General features: G+C 43.7%; 1 protein-coding gene across 2 annotated transcripts; it reads right to left on the reverse strand.

The window, feature by feature from the left end:
- Nucleotides 1-1,220: 1,220 nt before the first annotated feature.
- TNFSF15 (TNF superfamily member 15) lies at nucleotides 1,221-23,394 on the reverse strand. 2 transcript variants are annotated; one of them, XM_032478285.1, is made up of 5 exons: nucleotides 22,867-23,394; nucleotides 10,447-10,489; nucleotides 9,440-9,487; nucleotides 6,859-7,106; nucleotides 1,221-1,682 (listed from the first exon to the last, which is right to left on the reverse strand). In XM_032478285.1, the coding sequence occupies exons 1-5, from the start codon at nucleotides 23,146-23,148 to the stop codon at nucleotides 1,629-1,631; spliced, it is 675 nt and encodes a 224-aa protein (XP_032334176.1). In that variant the 5' UTR covers nucleotides 23,149-23,394; the 3' UTR covers nucleotides 1,221-1,628. The 2 variants fall into 2 exon arrangements, with proteins under 2 accessions (XP_032334176.1, XP_006186095.1); XM_006186033.2 differs by lacking the exon at nucleotides 1,221-1,682 and having other exon boundaries at nucleotides 5,318-7,106.
- Nucleotides 23,395-23,579: the final 185 nt, after the last annotated feature.

The raw sequence follows: 23,579 nt of genomic DNA on the forward strand, positions 1-23,579 counted from the left end.
TTGTTATTTACTGCTGATGATAAACTTTGAGAGTTGGCTACCTTTATCCTGCCCAGGAGTTCGAATCTTGGCTTAGCTGAATAATTTTGGGTGAGTAAACTTAATCTTTTATGCTGCATTTCCCTCATCTGTAAAATGGGGTAGTAGTGCAATGTCATCACATTGGAAAATAAGACGCACTGTTTGAAGAGTTGAAATCAATGCCTGACACAAGGTAAGAACACAGGAAATGTCTGCTCTGAGCACTGGTGTTGAACTCCAACATCAGCCTGTGAGGGGCCATCCCTGGTTATGTGGAATGGTGAATGGGCTGCCAAGCCCAGGGGGACGTCAGAGGCATAGGGGGAGTGGAGGGGCATGAAGAGTGCTGTCAGGATGGAGCAGCATCCACTGACCCTAGAGTTTGCTTCTCAGTTCCAGCGATCTTTCCATTTCCTGCGCCGAAGGGGTGAAAACTCCCCATGTGTGAGGTGGAGAGCTTCGTAGCATAAGGTACACGGGGAATTCTGCTTTCTCTTGGAGAAACTCTCTTCTCTCCCTATGCACACTGGAAAAAGGGAAGCTCATTTGAAAGTCAAGCAATACAAGCATAAAATTATTAAGACTTGTATCTAAGCTTCAGATGGAAGGGGCTTTGGCTCATTTTATCCACCTCTACTCATGGTCCTCACAGGAGGACTTTGAGATTCATAGAAACGAAGTGGTTGGCCCAAGGCCTCAGAATTTGCCAGCTGGCAGACCTGAGCCTGGAACAAAGGTCTGTTGACTCTGATCCACTGTGTTTTCTACAATCCCACCCTGAAGCATTATCATCATCATCATCATCATCATTATTATTATCATTATTATTTTGTTGTGGATGTGTGGATGAGTGGAAGTGATGTTAACAGGGATGGTAGTCAAAATATCTAATACTTGGTTAGTTTTATCTCCTTGCTCTGAAGTTCCTAGGGATGAAGAGTCCTTTTGAGAATTGATTGAAAAAGTTGTGCTTGGTGAACTGGATTAGGTGAACAGTATTTTTCATCTGAAGAACTGGCATTATGATTTTTGTAGACATTTGGCTGTGAATAAATTCTGGGCAAATAATTTATTTTTCTCCAGAAGTATAAAGCATGTTTCATTTTTACCACTCCTGGGAGTGGGTACAGGCTAAATGTGAGGACTGTATTTCAGAAGGACATCACGACATGCTTAGGTTTCCCACTGGGAGGGAAAGTTTTGAGACTGAGGCTTTGGAGGAGAGCCTTATCTTCTTCTCTCTTAATCCATGACTCATTTTACTTACAACTCTTGGCTGAAAACAAATGAAACTTCAATGTGGCCATTTTTGACCCACAGAAATGGCAATTTATTGTGGTCCCACCCTAATACTGGCTGAGCATCAATGGTGACTCCAGCTACTGCTCTAGAAAGTGGAAAGAGATGGATGAGTTGAACCCTTTTGATTCTTGCCAGTTGCTGTTTTCATGAGAGGCAGCATGTGCAGTGTCCGAGAGACCTGGGTTCAAATCTGGTTCCATCGAGTACTAACATGGCTCTCTCTGGCCTTTCTTTCTCTTTCTTAGGGTTGTTTGGTGTGAGTTCAAGCCATTTAACCACAGAATCTCCAACTTCATAAAAGGAACTCAGTTGACTCCCTCCTTTTCTTCTTTTCCCTTGTGTGACCAGAGTGGCACAACCTGTGGGGTTGCACAGTCAACTTGTTATAAGATTTATTATAACCTGTGAAAATCAGTCACCATTTTGCATTCGAACACATGGAGAACTAGATGCATTTTAAAATCCCAAGAAGTTATCCTTAGACCTTAATCTAGAAAGAAAGATAAATTAACAAAAGAATTGATCTATTTATTAAAATTCTGTGGCTTTCAATGCCAGTTTATTAAGTTACATCTGTTAAATACATTAACACATACAACATTTCATTCACAGTGATTAGAATTCATACAGTAGTGCTGGAAGACAGGGGATGCATATCAGTTAAGTACATATCCAACAACATACAATATGCAGCTTATCTTGAGTTTGTGATGTTTTAACATAAAACATAAAATCAGTAAAAGCACATGGGGCTTATCACTAAAATCACATAAAAGCTTACATTTTTTTAATCTGTTCACCCCTGAAACAAAAGAGGGGAAAGTTACATATTTGAATGACTTTACAAATAAGTCATCTGATTAAGCTCAGCTACTTTATTTACTCAACGTTGTGTGTCTCCTTCCTCCTGAATGCATGTTACGTAAGAGTGGGACTTACATCATATTCTCTCTTGCCTTGGCTCTCCAGCACCAGGTAAGTGCAGTCCTATGACAGGTGCTCAAAAAATCACTGAGTCATGGATGAAATGGAAAGATTTCCAGGCTGGGTGTCAGGAGATGTGAATTCTTGTCTCACACAGCTACTAGCTGCTGTCTGGGATTGGGCCATTTATGTCAGCTTTCTGAGCCGGGGTTCCTTCATCCTTAAAATGATGTAACTTGGAATAGACAAGCTCTGTAGGCCCATCAGCTCTAGAATTCCATGACAATCCCCCTTGGTCAAGGTCTCAGAGTCACTTGTGTTGGACACTCTTAACAAGTGGAAAACAGCAGCCACTTCTAGGCTAGAAGCCCTGAACGCTTGATGAGGCCTACCAGGTTCTTAACAATCAAATAGATCACGTGGAAGTCAGTTAAAAAATGGCCACATAATCATTCAGTCTTTCCTCTTACATCAATCTAGGAACGGCTTCTACAAAAGCCTTGAGATTAGCCCTTTGTCTGACTGTCTCCAGGGCCTGAGAAATCACTATCTGGGGAGTTATATTTTTGGATAGAAAGTTCTTTGGGACATCGAGCCAGAAATGGTGACTCTGTAACCGCAACTCATTAGCCCTAGCTCTTTCTCTAGGGAGACATAGAAGAAATCTCCTCCCCCTTTCTATATCACCCTATAGATAGTTGACATTTCTCACGTCTTCCTCCCATTTTTCCTCCAGTTATTAAAATAAATGCTATTTGCTAAGAGCAGATGGTAACTGAGTGAGCCTAGGACTCTGATTCAGGAAGCTAGTGTCCTAGCTCTAGATCTGCCATTAACTCAATGTGTGGTCCTGAACAAGTAACTTCTGTCTGGGCTGGTATGGTACTTTTTTCTTAAAATAAGGTGATGGGAGGGATGAGGGAGTGGTGCAAATGAGTCACAGAGCTTGGGAAGTTGTAAATATGGTTCTCACAGTGGTGCAGGTCATATATGTGACTACTCTGACCCTCACTCTATCACTGTTGGAGCAAAAAGATTGAGGGGTTCACAGTCTACTGAATTCTTCCCAGGCCCAGTTGCCAGTATGATGCAGTAGCTCTTAACATCCAGGATAGTGGTGCATCCTTTAAAAATTTTCTTCTACAAATGGTTGAACACTTCCAGGACTCTGGGCCTTAGGGGAGCAAGAAATCTTGAGGAAAGTGACTTCTCTATGTGTTTTGTTAGGTGCAGCCTATAAACAGATCTGTCCTGAAGATTTAATCCCCAGTGTCACAATCATGAAAACATGATTGGAAAAGGACTTGGGAAAACACCTTGCAAGAGAATTTTGGCAACAGGCGTGCCTTGTGAACAGTGAGCTAGTTGAACTTTTATAATCCAGAGGGTTGTTGACAAGCACAGAGGTGGAATTTCCTCTGGAGTGACGTAGCTTAGATTGAAATGGAGCCAAGGGCTCTGGCCTGCCTTGCTACTGAACTGAACTGGACACTTTTCAGGGTGTGAAAGTGTACCTTTTCACATCCTACTGTACCTTAGTCAAAAAATTTTAGGAATTTTGTTCTGCCAAATAGATCTAAACCATGCTAGGATCAAAATATTAGTGATTCCCTGCATTTTGATCATGGTTCCTGTATTTGCTGAGAAATAGGCTTTTCAGAGCATCTGGGTTATCCATAAAGTTCTAATATTTTCAAGGGTGTTGATGGCCAAACTTGAGTCCAAGAGATAATAAGCCTTTCTCTATATGTGGCTTAAAAATGTATTCTACCATAGAAAACAGTATCTTTATTTTGTCCCTTTTTATTTATGGAGAACTGTCCTTGAGTAGCTACTTAAAAAAATCACTTAAACACAAGTCATTTTGTTAATGATCATCCTTCATCAGATAGCACCCATTTTCGTAATGAGAAAATACCCATGTGCCTAAAGTCAGCTAATTAATTAGCTAATACAACCAAAATAAATTAAAGAATCTGCAGATAATGGAGGTGCTTAAGCAGTTGGAATGAGCACGTCTGAGACTAAAATAATTGATCTTTGTGTTTCCAGGGTGAGTGGGTACTCAGTAAATGTTTGTGGAATTGATTTGAATTCAGCCTTTTCAGGGATATTGAACCAGTAAAATATTTTCCCCCTAAATTAGCATTGTAAGCATGCTCCTTCTTTCCTTCCAAATCTTTGAATGCACCCCATCTACTCCTTTTAAGGGATCATCACATGCTCTGAAAAAACATTCTCCCACCTCATTTTTACAACTACTGCACTAAACTTTGCCACGGAGATAGATAATGCCTAAGAAACAGAGGTTCTGACTTGGGTCCTACTAGGAATGTTTGGCAGGTCCTATCTGGGCAGTAAAAAGAATATTAGAGAGAGTTTAACACTTTCAGCAATGAAAACTTGAGTATAATATGTTCTTCAATAAACAAGCTTATAACAGGAGCAAAATAAATACGTGGCAGGGGTTTTTCCAAAGCCTCAAGTATTTTAGGATAGTAGGAAACCCCTGTTTCTTGGATAAACTTCCAAATCCACCAGATTCCCTATGGGACAGAGGAAAGGTTTGAAGCCCTTGGTAAAGGGTTCCTTTCCGTGGAAGGGAAGGTGAGCAGACCACTCCAGACTCCTCTGTACAAATCCTTTCCCATATCCCAGGTTGCCTGGGGCTCTTATGCACTTGCACAGAGAGTGTTTTATTTTCTTAAGAGGGTGTTGTCTCTAATCATGGAGCCAGATTGGCAACATTGATAAGACATTCCTGATTTACTAACAAATATTATTCTAAGAGATGGCTGGGGAAACATTCTCTTATCAAGCTGGTTTTGTACTTACTGAGAAACCTTTCCTTTCTCCTTTAAGCAAAGGGTAATTCCTCTGTCCAAGATGCCCTTTCCCAGAGGCCATCTGCTGCCCTCCCACCTTCTTTCAGGACTCATTCAGGCTTCACTTCCCTTGTGAAGACACTTCTGAACCAGGTGGAGGTGACCACACCCTTGTGTGTGCTCACGCTGAGCCCTGTGCCGACTGGTTTGAGAAGCTGAAGGCTTTAGGACCTTAACCTCCCAACTGAGAAATTAGAAATTAGTTTTTATTTAATTATAACTCAACAAACATTGATCAAGTGTTGCTACACCAATCACCATGTTCAGGAACCACAACATGCACCTCTCTGCCCCTGTAGTCTCCTGGCAACAAGAGTAAGAGCGATTTCATTGCCAAATTTGCCTTCAGACCCATCTGTGAAGTCTCTCATAATAGGGAGCATTTATAATAGCGGCCAAGGTGCTGGAAGTCACTCCCCATGTCACACCGACATGCTCTTAGACTTTACAGAAATGCTCGAAGTTAACATGTTCCATACCCATGGGAAACAAATTGATAGATTCCTGCTTTACAGACAAGTCAACAGAGGCTAAGAGAGCAGTAATGCCCCTCCCACCCTTGACATATTAGTGCAGGAAAATCATACAGATTAGAGGATGTGAACTCATTGAAGCGCAGGAGGGTTCTCAATGTCCAGCCTCATCTCAAGCAAAGATGCCTTGGCTGGGCCAATTAGCCAAATCCTTATTTAAATCTCTTTGAATATTTTAGAGAAAAATATCCATTTAGCAATCTGCATGTACTGTTTGATCAGAGTTATCGAGTGGTATTCATATAAATTTGGGTAGAGTGCAGAGTCTGTCTTGTTCTTCATCGTGTCTTCTGGGTTAAGGTAGCAGACATAAAAGGTTCTCAAGAACACCGTGCTGAGTTGATGCTAGTGTTGAATTTTTTATTTGCATGTGGAACTCATACCTGCTTGTTTTGATGCATGTGTACATAATAAAGAGAAAGGTAGTTCTTCTCACTTGACATAGGTGGCGTGAAAACCAATTTCTTTTCTTGAGAATGTTCATAAGAAACATCAGCTCTCTTTTCATTTTTCTAGGCAAAGCACTGAAATATGTGTTCGGGGAAACTGATGAAGGATTTCGCCTCTGAAGGATTTACAGTTTTCTAGGGCTTGGGATTTTGTTTAAGGGTCCTGAACTGAAGCAAATGCTTCATAATACAATTGTACAGTACCTGGGCCCTCTGGTGACAAACGCATACTAGGAAGGCATGGAAAGGTCCCAAGTGGATCATCCATTCATTTGGTGATCAGTGTTTTAATGTTTAGACACTCACCACTCTTTTAAGCAGCCATGATAATATGTCTGCCTTCTTCTGCCTTTTTTTCCAATTAGTATTCTCATCAGTAAGGCACATAAAGTGTGAACGTTGGGGCCCTAAATTTCATAGCTAATCCACTGTCTCTGTGGATGCTCCAAAAAACTTCCTGGTTATAATTACATCTGAATGAGGAAAATTAGGAACTAAGAGGCAGAGGACCTTCATACAATGACATCTGCCTTGCCCCTATAGCAAGAAAGCTCCAAAGAAGGTTTTATCTTCTTTTGTGTAATCCACCAAAGAGATGTCACTGACATTCACTGTCAGCTTGTCCCCTTCATGCAGGGAGAACATGGCCCCTAGATAGATGGGTTGGAACCAGTTGCTGCCTATTTCACACACTGACTTGGTCCCCATTAGGAGCTGGGTTGGCTCGGGGTAGCTGTCTGTTACCTTGGTGATGACCACGATGATGGAGTCTGGCTTGCTGAGTCGTCTCCGTTGACTGATTTCGCCACACTCGGATGTGGTCCCTCGGAATGTGATCTGAGAGTAAACAAAGTAGTCTCCTGACTCTGGGATCACCAGGAACTTGTTGGTATAGTTCATCCGGTTCTTGGTGAAGGCCAAGCCAAGTTCATGTTCCCAGTGCAGAGCTGGGAATTGATTTTTCAAGGGCTGTGTGGGAGTTTGTCTCACAACTGCAAAGACAAGAGGGAAGTTTCATTTGCTTGTGTCAGAACTTGTGGACTTTGCTAAAAAGAGTCTTACATCATTCTCAAAGAGTAAAATGCTTGGATAAAAACCAACAGCTAACAAGATCCTTGAGAAGGAATGAGTAGAGGATACGTGAGTGGACATACACATCTGTTCAGAGATAACATCTTAGGCAGGTGACTTGAAGAAAATCACTTTGCCTCTCTAAGCCTGAGTTTTCTTGTTTGACAAGTTTGAATTTTACCTAAGCCCTGTGATCCTGGAAAACAGTGAAGGTTAAACAAAACAAAACAAAACAAAACAAAACAAAACAAAAACCTCCTTACTCTTTTGTGTTTTGGAAAACAGCTTACTGCAAAGAACCACTCTTCCCTAAAGACTTAGATAAGATTTAGATAAGACTGGTGGGTGCCCCTACCTCCTTGTTTATTTGTGTCAAGACTAGACACTAGACCCTCTAAATTCCCATTCTTTTCTTCATAAATAATTAATTGAACTATCTTATCCCCACTGAGCCATTGAGCAAAATGCTTATTCACCAAACTTTGGTCAAGCTTCTCTCGTTCCTCCAGGCCTCTGAATTTTGGCTCATCCTCAACCTAACCCTCAACCCTGAGCCACCCTCCTGAAAATAGGCTGGCCTCAGGGTAAGACATTCTCTGATCCTATCATGCCAAACTTTTATCCCACTTCCCCACACCTGGTTCTTTTTAGCTTTGTATATGCCTCTCTGTAAAGGCAAGACTCTTTTAGTCTAACTCTTGAGACACTTGCAGACTTTATGGTCAGAAGTTCTCCCAATTGCAATAGTCCCTTCCTCCACTAACTCCTCATGTTGCCATAATCCTATTGTATAAAGCATTTCTTTACTACATGAGAATGTGTTTTTTATTTGATGTATCTTTCCTTGAAAACAAACAAACAAACAAGAACAAGAGCAACAACAAAATGTGAAAGGACATAATAATACCTGTGGAAAGGCTTAAACGAGATGGTGTGTATTAGGAATAGCCTCTAAACTACGTTCACTTTTATTAGCCTTTTTATTTCAGAAATGCTTGCTGCAGAGAAAGGACATTTGGAGACAGAGTCAGATGTTCCCTGTCACTCCCCAATTCCACTCCATTTGGCTGTGGTTCAAAGCCACATGAAACACAGGCAGTAATTAATAAAAAAGGGCATCAAATATCTAGAACATTTTGCAAATGCTTCTCCCACATCAACAGGGCCAAAATATAATCCAAAATATAACTGACTTGTGGAGCGAAAGGGACCAGGGCTCTGGGCCATATAGGTCCATTTCCAATCCTGACTCTACAACATGTAGGTTCCTTCTCTCCGAGTCTCAATTTCCTGCCTGTGACCTGGAGATAAAGCTCCCTCATAGTCTTGTTCCGAAAATCAAATGAATGGAAGAGACATGGACATTTTTACCATGATGGCTGGATACAGTGTTACTCAACACATATTTATTTTCTTTCCCCAAATAAACTAACATCTTTCATATTGACAGACTGAAAAATAAGCCTGTTTCATCTTAGATATATTTAAATGTTCTTACGTTTGCATTATTTGTAAGTATATACTATATAGAACATATGAATGAATGCTCTTACAAGGTATGTCTAGTGTAGAGAAACAATTGATTCAAACCGTTGATTTCAAACAAGATAACCTGTGGGTTGCAAATTTTCTTACAGGTCAGAAGAATATGCTTGCTTTTTAACTCTCTAGTTTTTTCAGTAGGTTTTTAACACATATTTCTGCACTGTCTTGCTCTTTTCTCTGGAGTCTTAGAGGTATAGGCAGCTTCAGATGTGAGGTGCCAGGAATTTTGACACTAGACTTGGGAATCTGGCCAAATGGTGATATTAAGAGATTACTCTTAATCTCTTTACATCAATGCAAAATTTTTAGAAATATCTACCTGAATGTAAATGTCCAATAACTGCATCTTGAATAGGGCACAGATGGACTCAATAAATTGGCAACTTAGGGGAGTTTTCATCTTTGACTATGTTCAGAATTACGTGAATCTTCGAGTCTGAGAAAAGCCATTTCTGAATGACTGAGTGTGCTAATGAAAGGGAGAGAAACAGTAGAGAAAGGAAAAAAGCTAATAGAATCTGAAAGAAAAATGCCTAGGAGACATGGAACTTTGGACCCTTCAGTGGAGGAAGACATCTGAAAGCTCTTGACTGAGAGGAGGATGTTACCAAGAGATGTGGTTTCTAGTTTGAAGCTACAAGAATGAGTTCTGGCAAAAACTCAGGCCCATGGCCCATGGTCTCCTGGAAAACACATGAGGAAGAATTACCTGTCAGATGTGCCCTTGGCTTATCTCCACCAGCTCTAGGAGGTGCATCTGTAAGGAAAGGAGAAAATGCTTTGTATGAGTTAGAAGGTGACTGGAGTAAAGACAACATTTTGAGAGTTACACGGTGCCTGCAACTGGAGAGAAACATTCCTCTCCTCCAGCTTGTCCAGGTCCACTCTTTGCAGGTTCCCCACCCCACCCCCCACCCTGGGGCAGGGCAGCCTCAGGAGAAATAATCTTGAACACAAATGAATCTTTGGGCAGTTATCCAATCTGTCTGAGACTCTTTTCTTATCTCTAAGGTAGACACATCAAATCCTACCATGAACGATAAGTGCTCAGAATAATTCCTGGCATATGATCAGTGTTCAGCAAAGCTTGTCTTGCCTTTCCTTTGCTTCTGTTGCTTCTGTGGGAGCTAATTGGCCTTTTGCCTTCTTCACGGTTCCTTTAACCATATCCACCAAGCCATCTGGATGTCCTAACAGGGCAGTTCTTGAGTGGGAACTACTCTGTAGCTATATGACCTTGGCAAATCTCTTTCCCTCTCTGGGCCTCTGTTTCCCTACCAGTTCTCCAGAAGGCCTCCAAATTTCCTTTTGGTTCTTGGAGATGATTATATAGGACAAGGGTCTTCTAACTGCAGTGATAAAGTTGATGGTATTGATAATAGAAAGGAAACATCATAGCATACTTTTGACCTACTAGGTATTGTTCTAATACCTTTGTAGGAATTAACTTAATCCACACTAACCCTGGGAAGTAGGTACTATTATAGCCATTTTTATAGGTGAGTAAACTGAGAGAGAGAAAGATGAAATTATTTGTACAAAGGCTGTCAACTCCACAGGCCATGCACTTGGCCTTGGCAGCATTTTGCCTTCCTAGTGACTGGGGAGGTGCCTCACTTCTCTGGGTTTACACCACTCTGAACCTCTTATATACCAGAACAGTGAGAAATGTTCTTGTTCCTCATAAGAAAAGGCATAAAATATAAACACACTTACAGACTCGCTGATGTGAAGGTCCAACCTCCTGTCCTTTTGGAGTCTATTGGGAAGGAAAGATATGATTCAGATCATCTTGGTCCTTTTGACCCCACACCCACACTGCTGCCCATAATATAGGCATGATTAAGATGCTGCTACCCAGCCTGGGTGCTCAGAGATAAGGGAAATGGAATGAGAATATTTGGTTGGTGGGAATCTTTCACCCGAGCTCTCTCCTTTCCTCCTCCAGTACCTCCATGATCTTTCTCTATCTTATGCTCGTCTCTGAAGTGTGACTTCAAAGTTCTGTCCTTAGCGCTTTCTTCCCTATTCCATTCTAGGGCACGCCAACATCTTGTCATCGCTTCTATTATTTGAACAAATAATAACATTTGTTTTATTTTCTTTTCTTCACCACAATTTAAAAATTGGAACTATTGTAAAAAATGATACAGAAAAAGAAATGATGACTACGTTATCTTTCTCATCAGCCTCCACAATTCTGCCTTGTTTCCATGCAATAGATGAAGACTTTTTCACCTGTGCAATTCTAGTTTGTGAGCCATTTCGGATGCCATGTGGGTTGTTAGAATAGCTGCTTTGGGGGCAGACAGACCTGAACTTGAATCCTGATTTCACTATTAACAATATGATTTTCAGCAAGACAATTTCTCTCTGGGCTTTGGTGTCTTCATTTGTAAAATGAGAATAATAACATCCCTAGCCATGGATAACTCCCAGATTTGCATGGAACTCAGAAGCAAAACTTAACTCTTAGTTTAGGAATAAAATCACCATTTTGCATTTTTCCAGTGTTTCCCCAAAACCTTCTCTGATATGATTTTGGCTCAACCCAGAGTCTTCTGATTTGGTTATTGTATCTACATGGTCTCCACGAACAGTGACCCTCATGTCATCATGAACACTTGATCAGTTTTACATCTTAAAATTCGTGTGTGTGTGTGTGTGTGTACATGTGAATGACTTGTGTGTCTGTGTGAGTATGAGAGAAGACAGTGTCACCGGTGGGAGAGAGTGTGAGTCACTGTGTTTTTGCATCTGTGTATCTGTGTCTGTTGTGTGGTGTTGTGTGCGTGGATTCTCTACACACGCATGTGTAGCTGTGTCATTGTTGAGTCTGGGTCTGTGAGCAGTGATAACAGAGATCTTGCTAGGGCAAAGACCACCAGGCTCTTTTTACTTCCAAGCCATGTTACCTAACCTCTACTGGAAGCCCTTTGAAGGCAGAGATCTTGTCTTTGAATGACTAACTGACTTTATTGTATCTCCAGCTCCCTTTTCTCCACTTCCTAATTCATTAATGGCACCGCTACTGCTTCTGCTCAGTTACCAGACCTGAAAGTTGTGTCTTTCTTCTTCCAAAAACCCAACCTGTCATTCCTACTTTGTAATTTTTCTCACGCATGCCTCCACTCCAGGCCTTAGCACACTGCTCTTCTGAATTCTTCCAGTGGCCTCTTAACAGGTCTTCCTGCATCTGGTTTCTCCTATTCTTGAATCTGTCTCTTAGTCTGCCTTCAAAGGGCTTTTCCTAAAGCATCACTTTATTGAGACACAACTCTGTTCGTAAACCTTCAGTGGCTCCCCGTGGCCTTTAAGACACAGCCCCAAATACTTATCGTGGCAATTATCACCCCAGGCTTGTGACCCACTATTTGTTCCTCTCCAAATTCTCTGTGTTCCAGCCATAAGAGGCAACCAGTGAATATTTCAGGGGAGCTGAAAAAGGCAGTAAGTGTTGCTACTGTTTATTGGATGAGTAGTGACACTGCTGTCCTAAGCCCGTCACATGCATTATCTCATTTAGCCTCACAGGGACTCCCCAAGTTTATATCCTCATGTTGAAAATGGGGCTTAGATACCTTAAGAAACTTGCCCAATGTCTTACACCTGTAAAGTAGAGGAGTAGGATTTTAACCCAGGCCAATTGACTCCAGAATACTAAGCCCTCAGCCTTAGCTCCTTCCACCTTCTGGGCAAGCTTCTCATCTGCTGAGGTCGATGGATACCTGCCAGCACACAGTTCCATGCACTGTGACAGTGGGGAAAACAGAGAGTCCAGAAAACAGGAACCTGGCCCAGAAGTGGGGGAATCAGGGAGAATTACCCCTGAACTGAGTCTTACAAGTTCCCACAAGTATTAGCCAGCTGATAAGAGATAATGACCATTCCAGACAAGGTCAAAAGCTTGTGCAAGAGTAAGGAGGCCCAACGGAGCATGGGAGCAGTTGGGAAACTGCAAGGATTTCTGCTGCCAAATGAGTACATTATAAACTTTTAGCATAGGCTCGTGAGTAAAATGGCTTTGAAAACCTAAACCCAATCAACCTGACTACTTGTCCAGCATCAGTAACTCTGATGGGTTTGGGAGGTGGGGAGGCGGCCTGGAAATGAGCTTATCCTGTGGCCTGTCTCCTTACTCACTGCTGACAGAGCTGATAAAGGACTTGGTCATTTGGCAAGGCACAGAATGGAAGGGGAGTTCCCAAGGAGAATGGGGAGAGCTTGGCTGCTGCTGCTTGCGTAGGAAATGATGCCTGCCACACTTGGCCATGTTCTACTTCATTTAGTACTCTGCTGAGAAATCTTCTTGACCATCCTGATTCTTTTTGTCTAAGCAGACACTCAGCTAAGAGATTGGAGCATTTCTTTTGGCTCCAAGTTCCATTGTCATTAGCAAGTATTTGGGATGTGAACACACTTCCCTTTGCTCTGCTGGATCTGTATAACTTGGGCACATACTTTATTTTCATATATGGTTGGGCATGTACGGGCTTTAGTGGCCCAGAACATCACTAAATATCTGGAGGCTGTGATAGTGCCGGTTGGCAGGTTTGAAGAACACAACATTCCAAGAGTCCCCAAGAAGAACATCAGCTGGGACTCTCTTTCCAAGAACAACATCTAAAGACTTCCATTGCAGTTTCTCTTAGTAATGACTCTGTCTATCATGGGAGGAAGATTATTGTGACAGGAAGCAGGAATGAATGAAGAGGAGATTTGAGAGGATGAAATAGTGGGTTAATTGGGGAAAGTTTTATGCATGTGAGCTGGCTCGATGGCTGCTTATTAAATAATGTCAGGCCAATAATTGGCTTACTGTCTTCCAACCCTGACTCATCTCCATCACTTCTGGTCTTTCTGGGGCACCAAGGAGATAAAGGCTCCCAAGGAATGCTAGTCACTGCACTATTAGCTTCCAAGTCTTTATAGGCATGGCGTCCAAGAGCACTCCAGAGGAATGTGATTTATTCCCTTTTAAATGCCCGCTCAGTCCACTGTGGAACCGGGACCCAATTTTATTTCTCCTTCTGAGCATTTGTCACTTCCTCAAGTGTCATTATTTATTTGTGGGCTTATGCTTTTCTCTCTCTAGTAGAATTCAAGATGCATGCAAGCAAGAGCCTGGTCTGCCTGTCTTGCTCACCACTGCATTCCTAGTGTCTTGTACAGTGCCTGGCATGCCTGCTGAATTATCCAATCTGCAAAATATGCTGATCCTCAGGCATCAGAAAGGCAGGCAAAAGAGAGCAGAGGATGGAGTAAGACTCAAATTCACGGACCTTAGCCAGAGTTTTGCAATTCAAAAAATTGGGAAGGAGACCTTTTCATTGTAGAATACATGCAAAGTTTTGAGGTTTTGTTTAAATTTAAACCATTTAATTATGTAGAGGTGGGTGGCCATAATCTTTTAGTATTGGGGCCTCTCAAGGTTTTCATTGGGCTTTGCTTGGAGCATAGTCATGGCTCTAGAAATGTTTGTTGAAAGTTGTGAAAGTTGTCCAGGATTAGAGCCAGAAAAATTACCCTGGTACTTATTAGCCCAAGCAAAGTAAGCTGGTGCTTTTCACCCCTTAGTTCTTACAGGTCAGGGAATTTTCACTCTCATTTGATTTTCTTTCTTTTTTCCTTCTTGTTTTTTTTTTTTTTTTTTTTTGGTAGGAGGTGGGCATGTTGAATGGTAATCCCCAGCTCAAACTAACTGTGACCTATTACTATAGGCATCTGGGGAATACTCTAATATTTTGAACAGGGAAGAAGAAGGATGGAAGGGAGGAGGAGACGGCTGTCTAGTTGAGTACACACTGGTGCCAGGTCCTACTGCTGTCTGTGTGCGCTCCTTGCCTAATACTCCAGCCACTCTCAGAAGAGGCGATCACTTTTTATAGTTTTTGTATGCCAAAGGCAAAGAGCATATGGAAGGTCTGGGATCTGAACCTTTAGAGCAAGTACAGACTGGCACATATCAGGAGCCTCATAAACATTAGCTGAATACATAATGGATGAGCCTGAAGCGGTCTGGTCTTTGAGAGTCCCTTATTGGCATTTTCCCCAGAAAAATCCCTTGAGTGTATTTTAACTAATGACCCATTTAGCCTTTCTCCCATGTTCTGTGCTCACTCTCTAGTACATTTATAAACAGGAAGAGTTATCTATTTCTTGCCGTCATGAACGCTGCAATTGCAAAGGCATAAATGCTTTATGGCCCATAACATCCTCCCAGCGCTTCCAGGAGAAACACACAGACGTTTACCTCCTTGTCTTTTCCTCTGGCAGCTCCCTGTTTGTACTTGCACAAGGATAAGTCCAACCTGGAAGCTGTTTGATTTCAAAGCCATTTCACTTCACCCTCCTCCAAGGCGCACTGGACAGGGCTTTACATGCAGCACTCAGAGTGGTGCCAGGGGAAAGAATGTGGTGTTTGCAGCCTGGCAAATACGGAAATCCCAGCTCTATTATTTCCTAGCAGCCACCTAACCTCAGTAAGACTCAAGTTTCCTCATCTATAAAAACAAAAGATCATTCTTCCCTCCCAGGACTGTTGTGATAGCTAAGAAACACCGTATATAAAGTGGACATCCAATTCATTTTCCTTCCTTCTTTGGGCCCAGTCAGTCCTTGTGGTATGCGTTCTTGGTTCCCCTTGGTCTCACCACTCTCATGGTAAATGGAAGCCATCCTTGAGTTGTTTTTTTTTTTTTTTTTTTTTTTACGACGAGCGACAAATTTGGATCCTTGCAGAGCTCTGAATGGCTTCCTCCTTATCCCAACAGGAGAGGCATCCTCATTCCATGGTTCGCTTCTAGACTCCTGCCCTTTCAGAGTGCAGAGGGGTTGAGAGAATGGGATATACCCCACCCATTTCAAACCCCAAGCTTTTTGTTCATGTCAGCTATCGAGCCTCACTAAGGACACCAGGCAGGGGGACGACCTCTGATAGCCATGGTGCTGCTGCAGCTGGGCTGCGTGCGGTCTGCTAGATGAGGGCGCTGGGCACTGTGTTTACTCTAGTGGGAGAATGAGTGGACCCTGGAATCACCAGCTAGGAGCAGCAGTGCAGGTGTGGGAGTCACACCCGCAGCTCGCTTGCCCTCCCTGCCTTTCATTTCTTCAGTGCACCTTCACCCGCTCTGATTTCTCTGCCCTTTCCCCCAAGCCTGACCTTAGAAGTGAGCTAGGCTTGTCCTCCAGGTGTGCCAGGACTTCCTGAGGTTACAGCAGAGGCAGCGCCAAGGAGTGTTTGGCGGTTTACAAAGCACTTTTATCTCAACTATTTGTTTCCTGTAGACAGCGCTGACGGGGGCTTATCATTACTGTCTTCATCCAACAGAGGGAACAGCTTGAGTGAAATAAAAGACTCGATGGCAAAGTGAGTAGAGAAATAATGTCTGTTGAGCATCTGCATTATGGGAATAGCTTTCTGGACATCTCCTTGCAGAATTCTCAGCACAGTGCTCTGAAGAAAGTATGTTAACCTCCCCACTTTATATACGGGGAGTATAAGGCTTAGGGAGGTCTGGTACGTTGTGCATCCTTCCATCCTTCTCTCTACCCAGCAAACACTTAGTGAGCACCTTCTGTGTGCCAGGGACAGCTAGATGTTCCCAGGGGAGGGAGGGAATTAGCATTTATGAGCACTAACTATGTGACAGGCATTTTCTAAGGTGTCATTGTTAAATCTTCCTGACCCCCAGGAAGTGAATAATTTACTGATTTTATACTCAGGCAGACTAGTATACTGGTTGGGAGAAACGGACATCGTAGGCTTGAATCCCAGTGTCACACTCTCACTGTGTGACTTTGGGTACAAGACTTTGCTTTTCTAAGCCTCAGATTCACCATCTCTAAAATGGAGATAAATAGTAGTACTTTCCTCATTGTGTGATTTCAAGGATTAACTGAGATGATTTTGATGTGTGTACGTCAGCAGTAAGTGTGTGTTGCACGTGTTACACGCCAGACCCCATGCCAAGAACTTTATAGGCATGAACTCATGTACTCTTCTCAGAACCCTACATATGGAAAAGCTTAGAATGGAGTTTGGTATATGATAAATTGTTACAAGGTCACAATTGTGACATGGAGGAGCTATGGCTTTCCCTCCAGTCTGTGTACCTCTGAAGCCTGAGCTGGCATCACTATGGGGTCCTGCTGGTCTGAGTGGAGACTAGGGGGGGTCTCAGGGACATGCATAGGGGGAAGGGGGTGCTGCAGGGAACAAGGGCCAGGAGCATTGCAGGGATTTTTCAGGAAGGGGTGGAAGTGAGATTGGAGGGGACTAAGGAGAATGTGGAAAGAGTGAGTGCAGATGATTCTAGAAGCAGGCCTGGAGGGAAGGACAGAGATGGGCAGTGGTGCTATCCTGGGAAGCAGTGGCATCCCTGACTATTCATCGCACAGTACTGAGTGCCCACTCCGCTCCGGGCTTGAGCTGAGCCAGTGTGGTGTGTTCTGTTATGCCTGGAGCACAGACTCTGTGCTGGAGCAGCGTCTGGGAGAGAGGAAGGCCTGGCTTCCGGGTACCTGTGGGCCAGAGTGGAGCCTGTAGACCCATCCTGAAGGCAGTGGATGCCACGGAGGACCAAAAGAAGGCCAAGGCCAAGGCCAAGGCCAATTGCAGCTGGTAAAGGATGGGTTGGAGTGTGGGTTGCGGGTGCAAGACCAGGATGGAGGAGGAGGCTTGGAGATAGCTCACAAACGTCAGAGACTAAGAAAAACCCTCCAGTACCAGAACCTGCTCTCTGGACTGGTGATGTCAGATTCCAGGGCAGGTGCTGAAGTTGCCCTCTGTGATGTAATTTCCACGAGCAGGGAAGTTCCCAGGACAGAATTGCTACAATTGCTAATTCCCCGCCCTCTGCCACATGCTTTAAGGATTTTATTTCTAATTATCCCTATTTCATACACAAAGAAGCTGAGGTCCAGGAAGGTTAGTTAGGTAACATAGCTAAGAAGTGGCTAGGCCAGAATTCAAGCTGGGTTTGAACTTTTGACCCATGGTTTTTCCATGATTCAAATCTATCTGACATCATTCTCTAGGTGTCTAAAGACCTTAAAACATTTTACTGCCTCTATTTTGTTTTGTATAGGTCACATATACATTTTGTATAAAAGAATATAGGTTCAAAAATGTCTCCTCCTTTCCCTTGGCACCAGCCACCCAGCTCCCCAACCTGGATGCTAGCAGGGTTACCAGTCTCTTTGGTCCTCTTCCTGAGAGTCTGTGCATTTATAAACACATTCATACATGTGAACATGTGTTACTTTTTCAGAAAATGAAGTGTTCCACATTCTACATGCTGTCATGCACTTTGCTTTTTTCACTTCATGGTATATCTTCAAGAAATTCTCCATCCCTGCGTACAGAGATGCCTCAATTTTAAAAAGCAGTGGCAGCTGAAGTTTTCCATTGCATGCAAGGACCGTGATATACTTAATTGATGCCATATTTACAGACACTTCACCTAAAGACAGTTGACCCAACCTTCTCAACTCTAATTTTGATTTCTGCTGTGCAACTTACTGATAAATTTGTCACATGAGATCTTTCCTTACACAGTCCCTGAAGGAAGAATCCAGTTTAAAAAATATTTTTGTACTAGTCCTGGTAGCGGTTTTGGTTGCTGTTAATAAGAACCTGGAACACTACTTCACCAGTTCCATTGCCTTTCCAGTCTTTGGTCTAGGGACCCAGCAAGACTGGAGTTGGTCCCACTTTCTGGGAGAATGAGGGCAAGTAAGCATAGAAGTAGGATATCATTCTAGGTCTGCCCCGATATGCCCTGTGACCCTGAACTTTACCTTCCCTCCTCTGATCCTTGGTTTCCTCAACTGTAAAACGAGATTAGACAAGACCAAGGGTCAGCAAACTTTTCCTGTAAAGGGCCACATAGTAAATATTAACTTTGCAGGTTACATGGTGTCTGTTGCAAATACTTAGCTCTGCTGTTCAGTGTGAAAACCCGACAAGGCTGTGCATAAGTGAATGGGTGTGGCTAGATTCCAATAAAACTATTTACAAAACAGGCAGTGTATGAGATTTGGCCCTTGGGTCATAGCTGCTGAGTCGTGGGTTAAGGGCATTTCCGGCTCTTAATTTCTTTAAATATGTGAAGAGCTTTCCTACTTAGAGGAAGGAAAGGGAAAAACAGCCAACCAGCGCCCATGCTGCCTGGCACTTGCCAGTAGCTTTATGGAAGCTACTTGTAATCCTCACAGCACTACAGTCGGTGGCTTTAAGGGGATTACTCAGGGACCTTCTGTATGTTGTTCACTCCCTTCCTTTCAAGCTCCTTGGAGCCTCTTCTTCCCAAGCCTCAACTCCTGTGTTGGATTAGAAAAGGTTCTCAGGGATGCTGGCCTCCTGTGGTTGTTCTGAGAGTGGAATGAGAAAATCCCTTAGTGCAGTCCTAGCAGAGGGAACAGCGAAGTAAGGACTGGGAGCAGGAGAGCGCTGGAGCGCTGGGAGCTGAGGGAAGCAGGGAGCTGAGAGGCCAAAGGCTGGGGTGGGGAGGGGAAGGGGAGAGGAGGGGGAGGGCACAAAATGAAGCCACAGAGGCAGGGCCCTGATGCAATGCAGCGAAAGGTTTCCAAGAATCATTTTGGCTCCTGCGTGGAGAATCCAGTCCAGGCTTGTCTTTACAGAATTTCTTGTTTTACGGAATCCTCCCATTCCCTATCCTCCCCAACACATAAGGATGACCAATTCATCCATCCCTAAAAAGGGCAGATGGAAAGTGTGTTCCTTGATCAAAAGTTCGATTGTAGTGGGGGGGGGGGCAGGCAACGGGGAAGAGAAACCAGAGACATCTGGATTTGCCAACTCTGAGACTTAGCTCCATCCCCTCCCAGGCTGTGACCCTGCTCACTGGGGCAGGCGCTCTTTCTCCAAGTTCCTCATCTGCCAGAAGCCACTGCTCACCCTCTCACCGCATCTCTGGGTTGGCGTGACTACCCAGTGGGATCGTGTTTGTGAGAGCTCTCTACGAGGGAGAGATGGGAGCTAGTATCATGGCATTACTACTGTCAGTATCGTCCTCCGCTGCTGGGCCTGCTTTTCAGACCTGTGAATGTATTTAAAGGTCTGGATGACCCTCTTATCTTAATTCTCCCCGTATTAGAAGTGAATTGCCTTGGGCCTGGGCCACTGTGAGAATGGAAAATTCTTTCCATAAACAATCTCAGATTCCGTGGATTTAACTGAAGTCTTCGGACAGAAGAAGAGGACAGTGGGGCTGGATTGGGGGTGGGAGGGAAGGTGATTTTTTGCCCCTAGGTGAGTCTGGGAAAGTCCACTCAGGTAGATCACAATGGAGCTTTGCATCTGCAGGGCTTCTGGAATGTTCCAGGCTTTGGGGGAGACAGCTCTGGGTTCGAGTTTTGGATTTAGGTCTTACCAACCGTGGGATCTAAATCATAACAACAAATGTAAATAAGAAATAAGAGGCTTAGTTCCTCTGTTGAAAATAAGGGAAGAGATTTCTTTCCCTTCCTTTTTCCTAGAGTGTTTAGGTTAGGAAACTTGTAAGTACTTTCACCTCACTTTGAAATGTACGTAACTCCTTCTGAAGATCAGATAGGTCTTTTCTTCCCCACCTGACATGAGAACTGGTTTGTCTGAAATGTGATCCTCAAGACAGATAATGCCCCCATCTCCCAGTTTCTGTGGGAAGGTAGGTGCCTAATTTAGGTGGGCACCTTGCTCTAAGTTGCAAAACTGCTTTCTATCATAAAGAAATGAGAAATTGATTTTTTCCTCTGTGAAAGCCAACAAAACTAACACAGATGGTCACATCAATTACAAGGTGAAGTTTGTATGAACTCCGTGAGACAAACGGTGTTGTCCAGTCCTCTTACCACAAATGTGTAGCTCCCCCACATCCCCGACATGTAAACTGCCCCTGTACATGCTTTATTAGTGCTGTCAGAGTACTGATACTAGTATCCTTTTTGGGTAGGGGTCAGGCTCAGGAAAATGAAGCCACATGCATATTTTCACATGGCCAGAGGTTACTGAGCTGGGGATCAAACTCAAGTGTCTCAGATGCCCTGGTTTTTCCTCCTTGAATCCCATCTTCTTCTGTCTCCTCTGAGCTGGTTATTCTCTGTGAGCCCCTCCAGATCCACTCTTCACCCTTTTTGACTTTGCCCTGTGCCCTGTGAGGCTGACCTCTGGACACACTTGCTCTCCATTTGCCTCTGGCCAATGCGATGAGAGGCTGGTTGCAGAGAGTGGTCAGAGTTTTCCCTCCCCACTTTCTGTTCCCTCCCTGCTGTTTTGGCAGATGGCCTTCCTCAACTCAGCGCTCAGCTCCTCCAGGCAGGCCCTCTGTTTGCCTCTTCAGGCCAAAGGGTGGTGGCCAGCTTCAAACCTTTGCTTGCCCCAGATGCTTCCAGCCCTGCAGTTCCCATTAATCTGTTTGTATGTTAGCAAGTCAACCTTTCTTTGAATCCCTTTTAAACTCTTTAAACATTCTTCTTTAAATTTCTGCTTTGAATGGGTCAGGTGTCTCTTTTCAGGACTCCCATTTCTGCATGTGCCCCAGCCTTACCCATGTTTTCCTCCTTCTTCTGATACACCAAGAAGTTACACAGCCTGGCCAAACCACAGCTCCAAAAGTCCCCACATGTCCACTCTCCAGGGAGACTGGTTTAACTACGACAGCCCCGCTTTAAAGCCTTTCATCTCTCAAGTGCTCACAGTAGGGCAAGCATGCATCTCCTTCCCTCATGGGGCTTCCTGTCCAGTGCTAGGTCATGCCTCAAACTCTCTTCCTGATTTGGTGAATCACTGACCCCCGCTGGGCTGTGGATTCCAGCTGCTGGGCTTGTAGATCAACACGACATGGGCAATCTCAGACACTGTTTTGGGTAAAAGGAGTTATCTCCCATCAGAACCTAGGAGAGCTCAGGTTACTGGAGCCACTTAATGCCTCATTCAAGAATAACCATCTCTTTCTGGCGAAAGAAGGCTGACTAGACACTGCAGTTTGACTTTGTAGGAGCCAGCCCCATGGTGGTCTAGGGGTCGCAGCCTAAAGCTCCTGCCCTCCCACTCTCCTCTAACATGAAGAGCATTTCTGGTTATCTGAGTATTTCTACATTTTCTGAATGATGGCATGTGGCCATGGATGCTGTTGTCTGAATGAATCTTGGTCTGTTTGCTGACGCTGGTGGTTGGTGAGAGTTACACATTAACCATGGCTTGCTTACGGTGTCTTTGCTTTGAGGTCAGCCAGCATTGCTTAGAAATTTTTCCAGCGAAACCAATTGAGAAGCCCGTTTTCTTCTCTGGAATTTAATACTTTGGACTGAAGTTAAATCAGTTATCATAGATTATGCAAGTGAGTTTTTTCAAAGGGTGTCACTTGAATGCGCATTTCTCAGGGTCTATAGTTTTTTAAGTTCCTAGTCTAGAATTATGTTTTCCCCCTGTTGCCCATAAGCACCTTCCCACCGTTGCACTGTTGTCTTCCCTAGACCCTATATTCTTTTTTGACTAAGCCCCCAGCAAGACCAGAGAGATTGACAATCAGGTAGGAGGTTCTTTCTTGAGCTTGAAAAAAAATTTTCAGAACCCAAGAAAGGAGGTTGATTAAGTAAATTATAGCACATGCATATACAGGAATATAATACAACCGTCTGTATCATCATGCTGCTGTGAATTTACTAACAATAAATAAAATCATAATATTGGACTAAAAATAATCCCATTTTATTGAAAATATGGAATTATATACCTCAAAATGTTAACAGTAGTCACCTCTATGCAGTTATGGGTAATAATAATTCTCTTCTTTTTGTTAATTGTGTTTTTTACCTTTTTTCAATGACCATGTGTTAATTTTGTAATCAAAGAGTTCTCTTTTTAAAGAAAAGGGATGCTCCCAGATTATCAGAACACTATGATTATAATTATCTAAAATATGTGGCTTGAGCTTGTTCCCATATAAACATAAAAAGGCACAATTCATCCCCTGGAAATATTGAGAATAAAAACCAAATCGGACCTCTCCACCCCTCACATTCTACACTTCCTTTGCAGATGAATCAAGGTGCACCGTCCAAAGCTGTAATAGCAGCCAGGTGGCTGCAGAGTTCTGCTGATCTCCCAGGTCACTGCGGAGTCTTGCTTACCTGGAACACACAAGCCTCTCCTTGGGCCCGGAGCTGGCCAACGAGCAGGTAGGTGGTGAGTCCTGCCAGGATGGGGAGTGATACCAGGCAGCAGGTGAGAGCCCAGCGTGCACTGCTGCTCCTGGATGCTGACCCAGCTCTGGCCTTGGGCCTGCAGCCGCTGTCCTCAGGCAGCATTTCCACGCTGGCTGATTCCCCAAAGCCCAGCCCCAGATCCTCTGCCATGCTCCTGCTGGTCCTGGAGTTGCCTGTGACTCCTCCTGGCCAGAGAGACCCCCCCATTAAATAGAAGCCCAGCTCTCACAGTGGGTGAATTAATCACTGCCTGCTCCTCCCCATCTCCCCTTTTCACAGCATGCTGTTCCCCGCCCTACTAGGGAATGCACCGCCTACAACAGAAACCAAGTTTGGTTTAAGGGGGGGAAAAAAAAAGAGAAGAAGAAGAAGAAGAAGAAAGCTTTCCCAAGCATATTTATATACAGTGTGCTCATGTGCTCTTTCCTTCGTTTACAGAAGGAAGTTAGGAAAGTCCCTGGAGGAGGAGAAAAAGAATTCATCAAGTTAGTGGGTGGGGCAAATGGAAATATACCTGCTCCCAGCACTGGAGGCCTGCCAGCTGTGCCAGTCTGGGGACTGTGCTTCCTCTGGAAGTGAAAGTGAGGATGGAGAGGCGTGTGGTGTGGTTTGCAGACTGGGAGGTGGCAATCATGTTT

Source organism: Camelus ferus, chromosome 4 (genome assembly GCF_009834535.1).
Source record: "Camelus ferus isolate YT-003-E chromosome 4, BCGSAC_Cfer_1.0, whole genome shotgun sequence".
NCBI classification, from domain to species: Eukaryota; Metazoa; Chordata; class Mammalia; order Artiodactyla; family Camelidae; genus Camelus; species Camelus ferus.

What these genes read in the sequence shown, in the direction of transcription:
- TNFSF15 (XM_006186033.2), bottom strand. Translation starts at nt 23,148, where the DNA reads ATGGGGGGGTCTCTCTGGCCAGGAGGAGTCACAGGCAACTCCAGGACC. An exon ending in ACCTTCACATCAGCGAGTCT is followed by an intron (nt 9,488 to 10,446) that starts GTAAGTGTGTTT and finishes CTTTCCTTACAG; the next exon opens with ATGCACCTCCTAGAGCTGGT. An exon ending in GCCAAGGGCACATCTGACAG is followed by an intron (nt 7,107 to 9,439) that starts GTAATTCTTCCT and finishes TTGTCTTTGCAG; the next exon opens with TTGTGAGACAAACTCCCACA.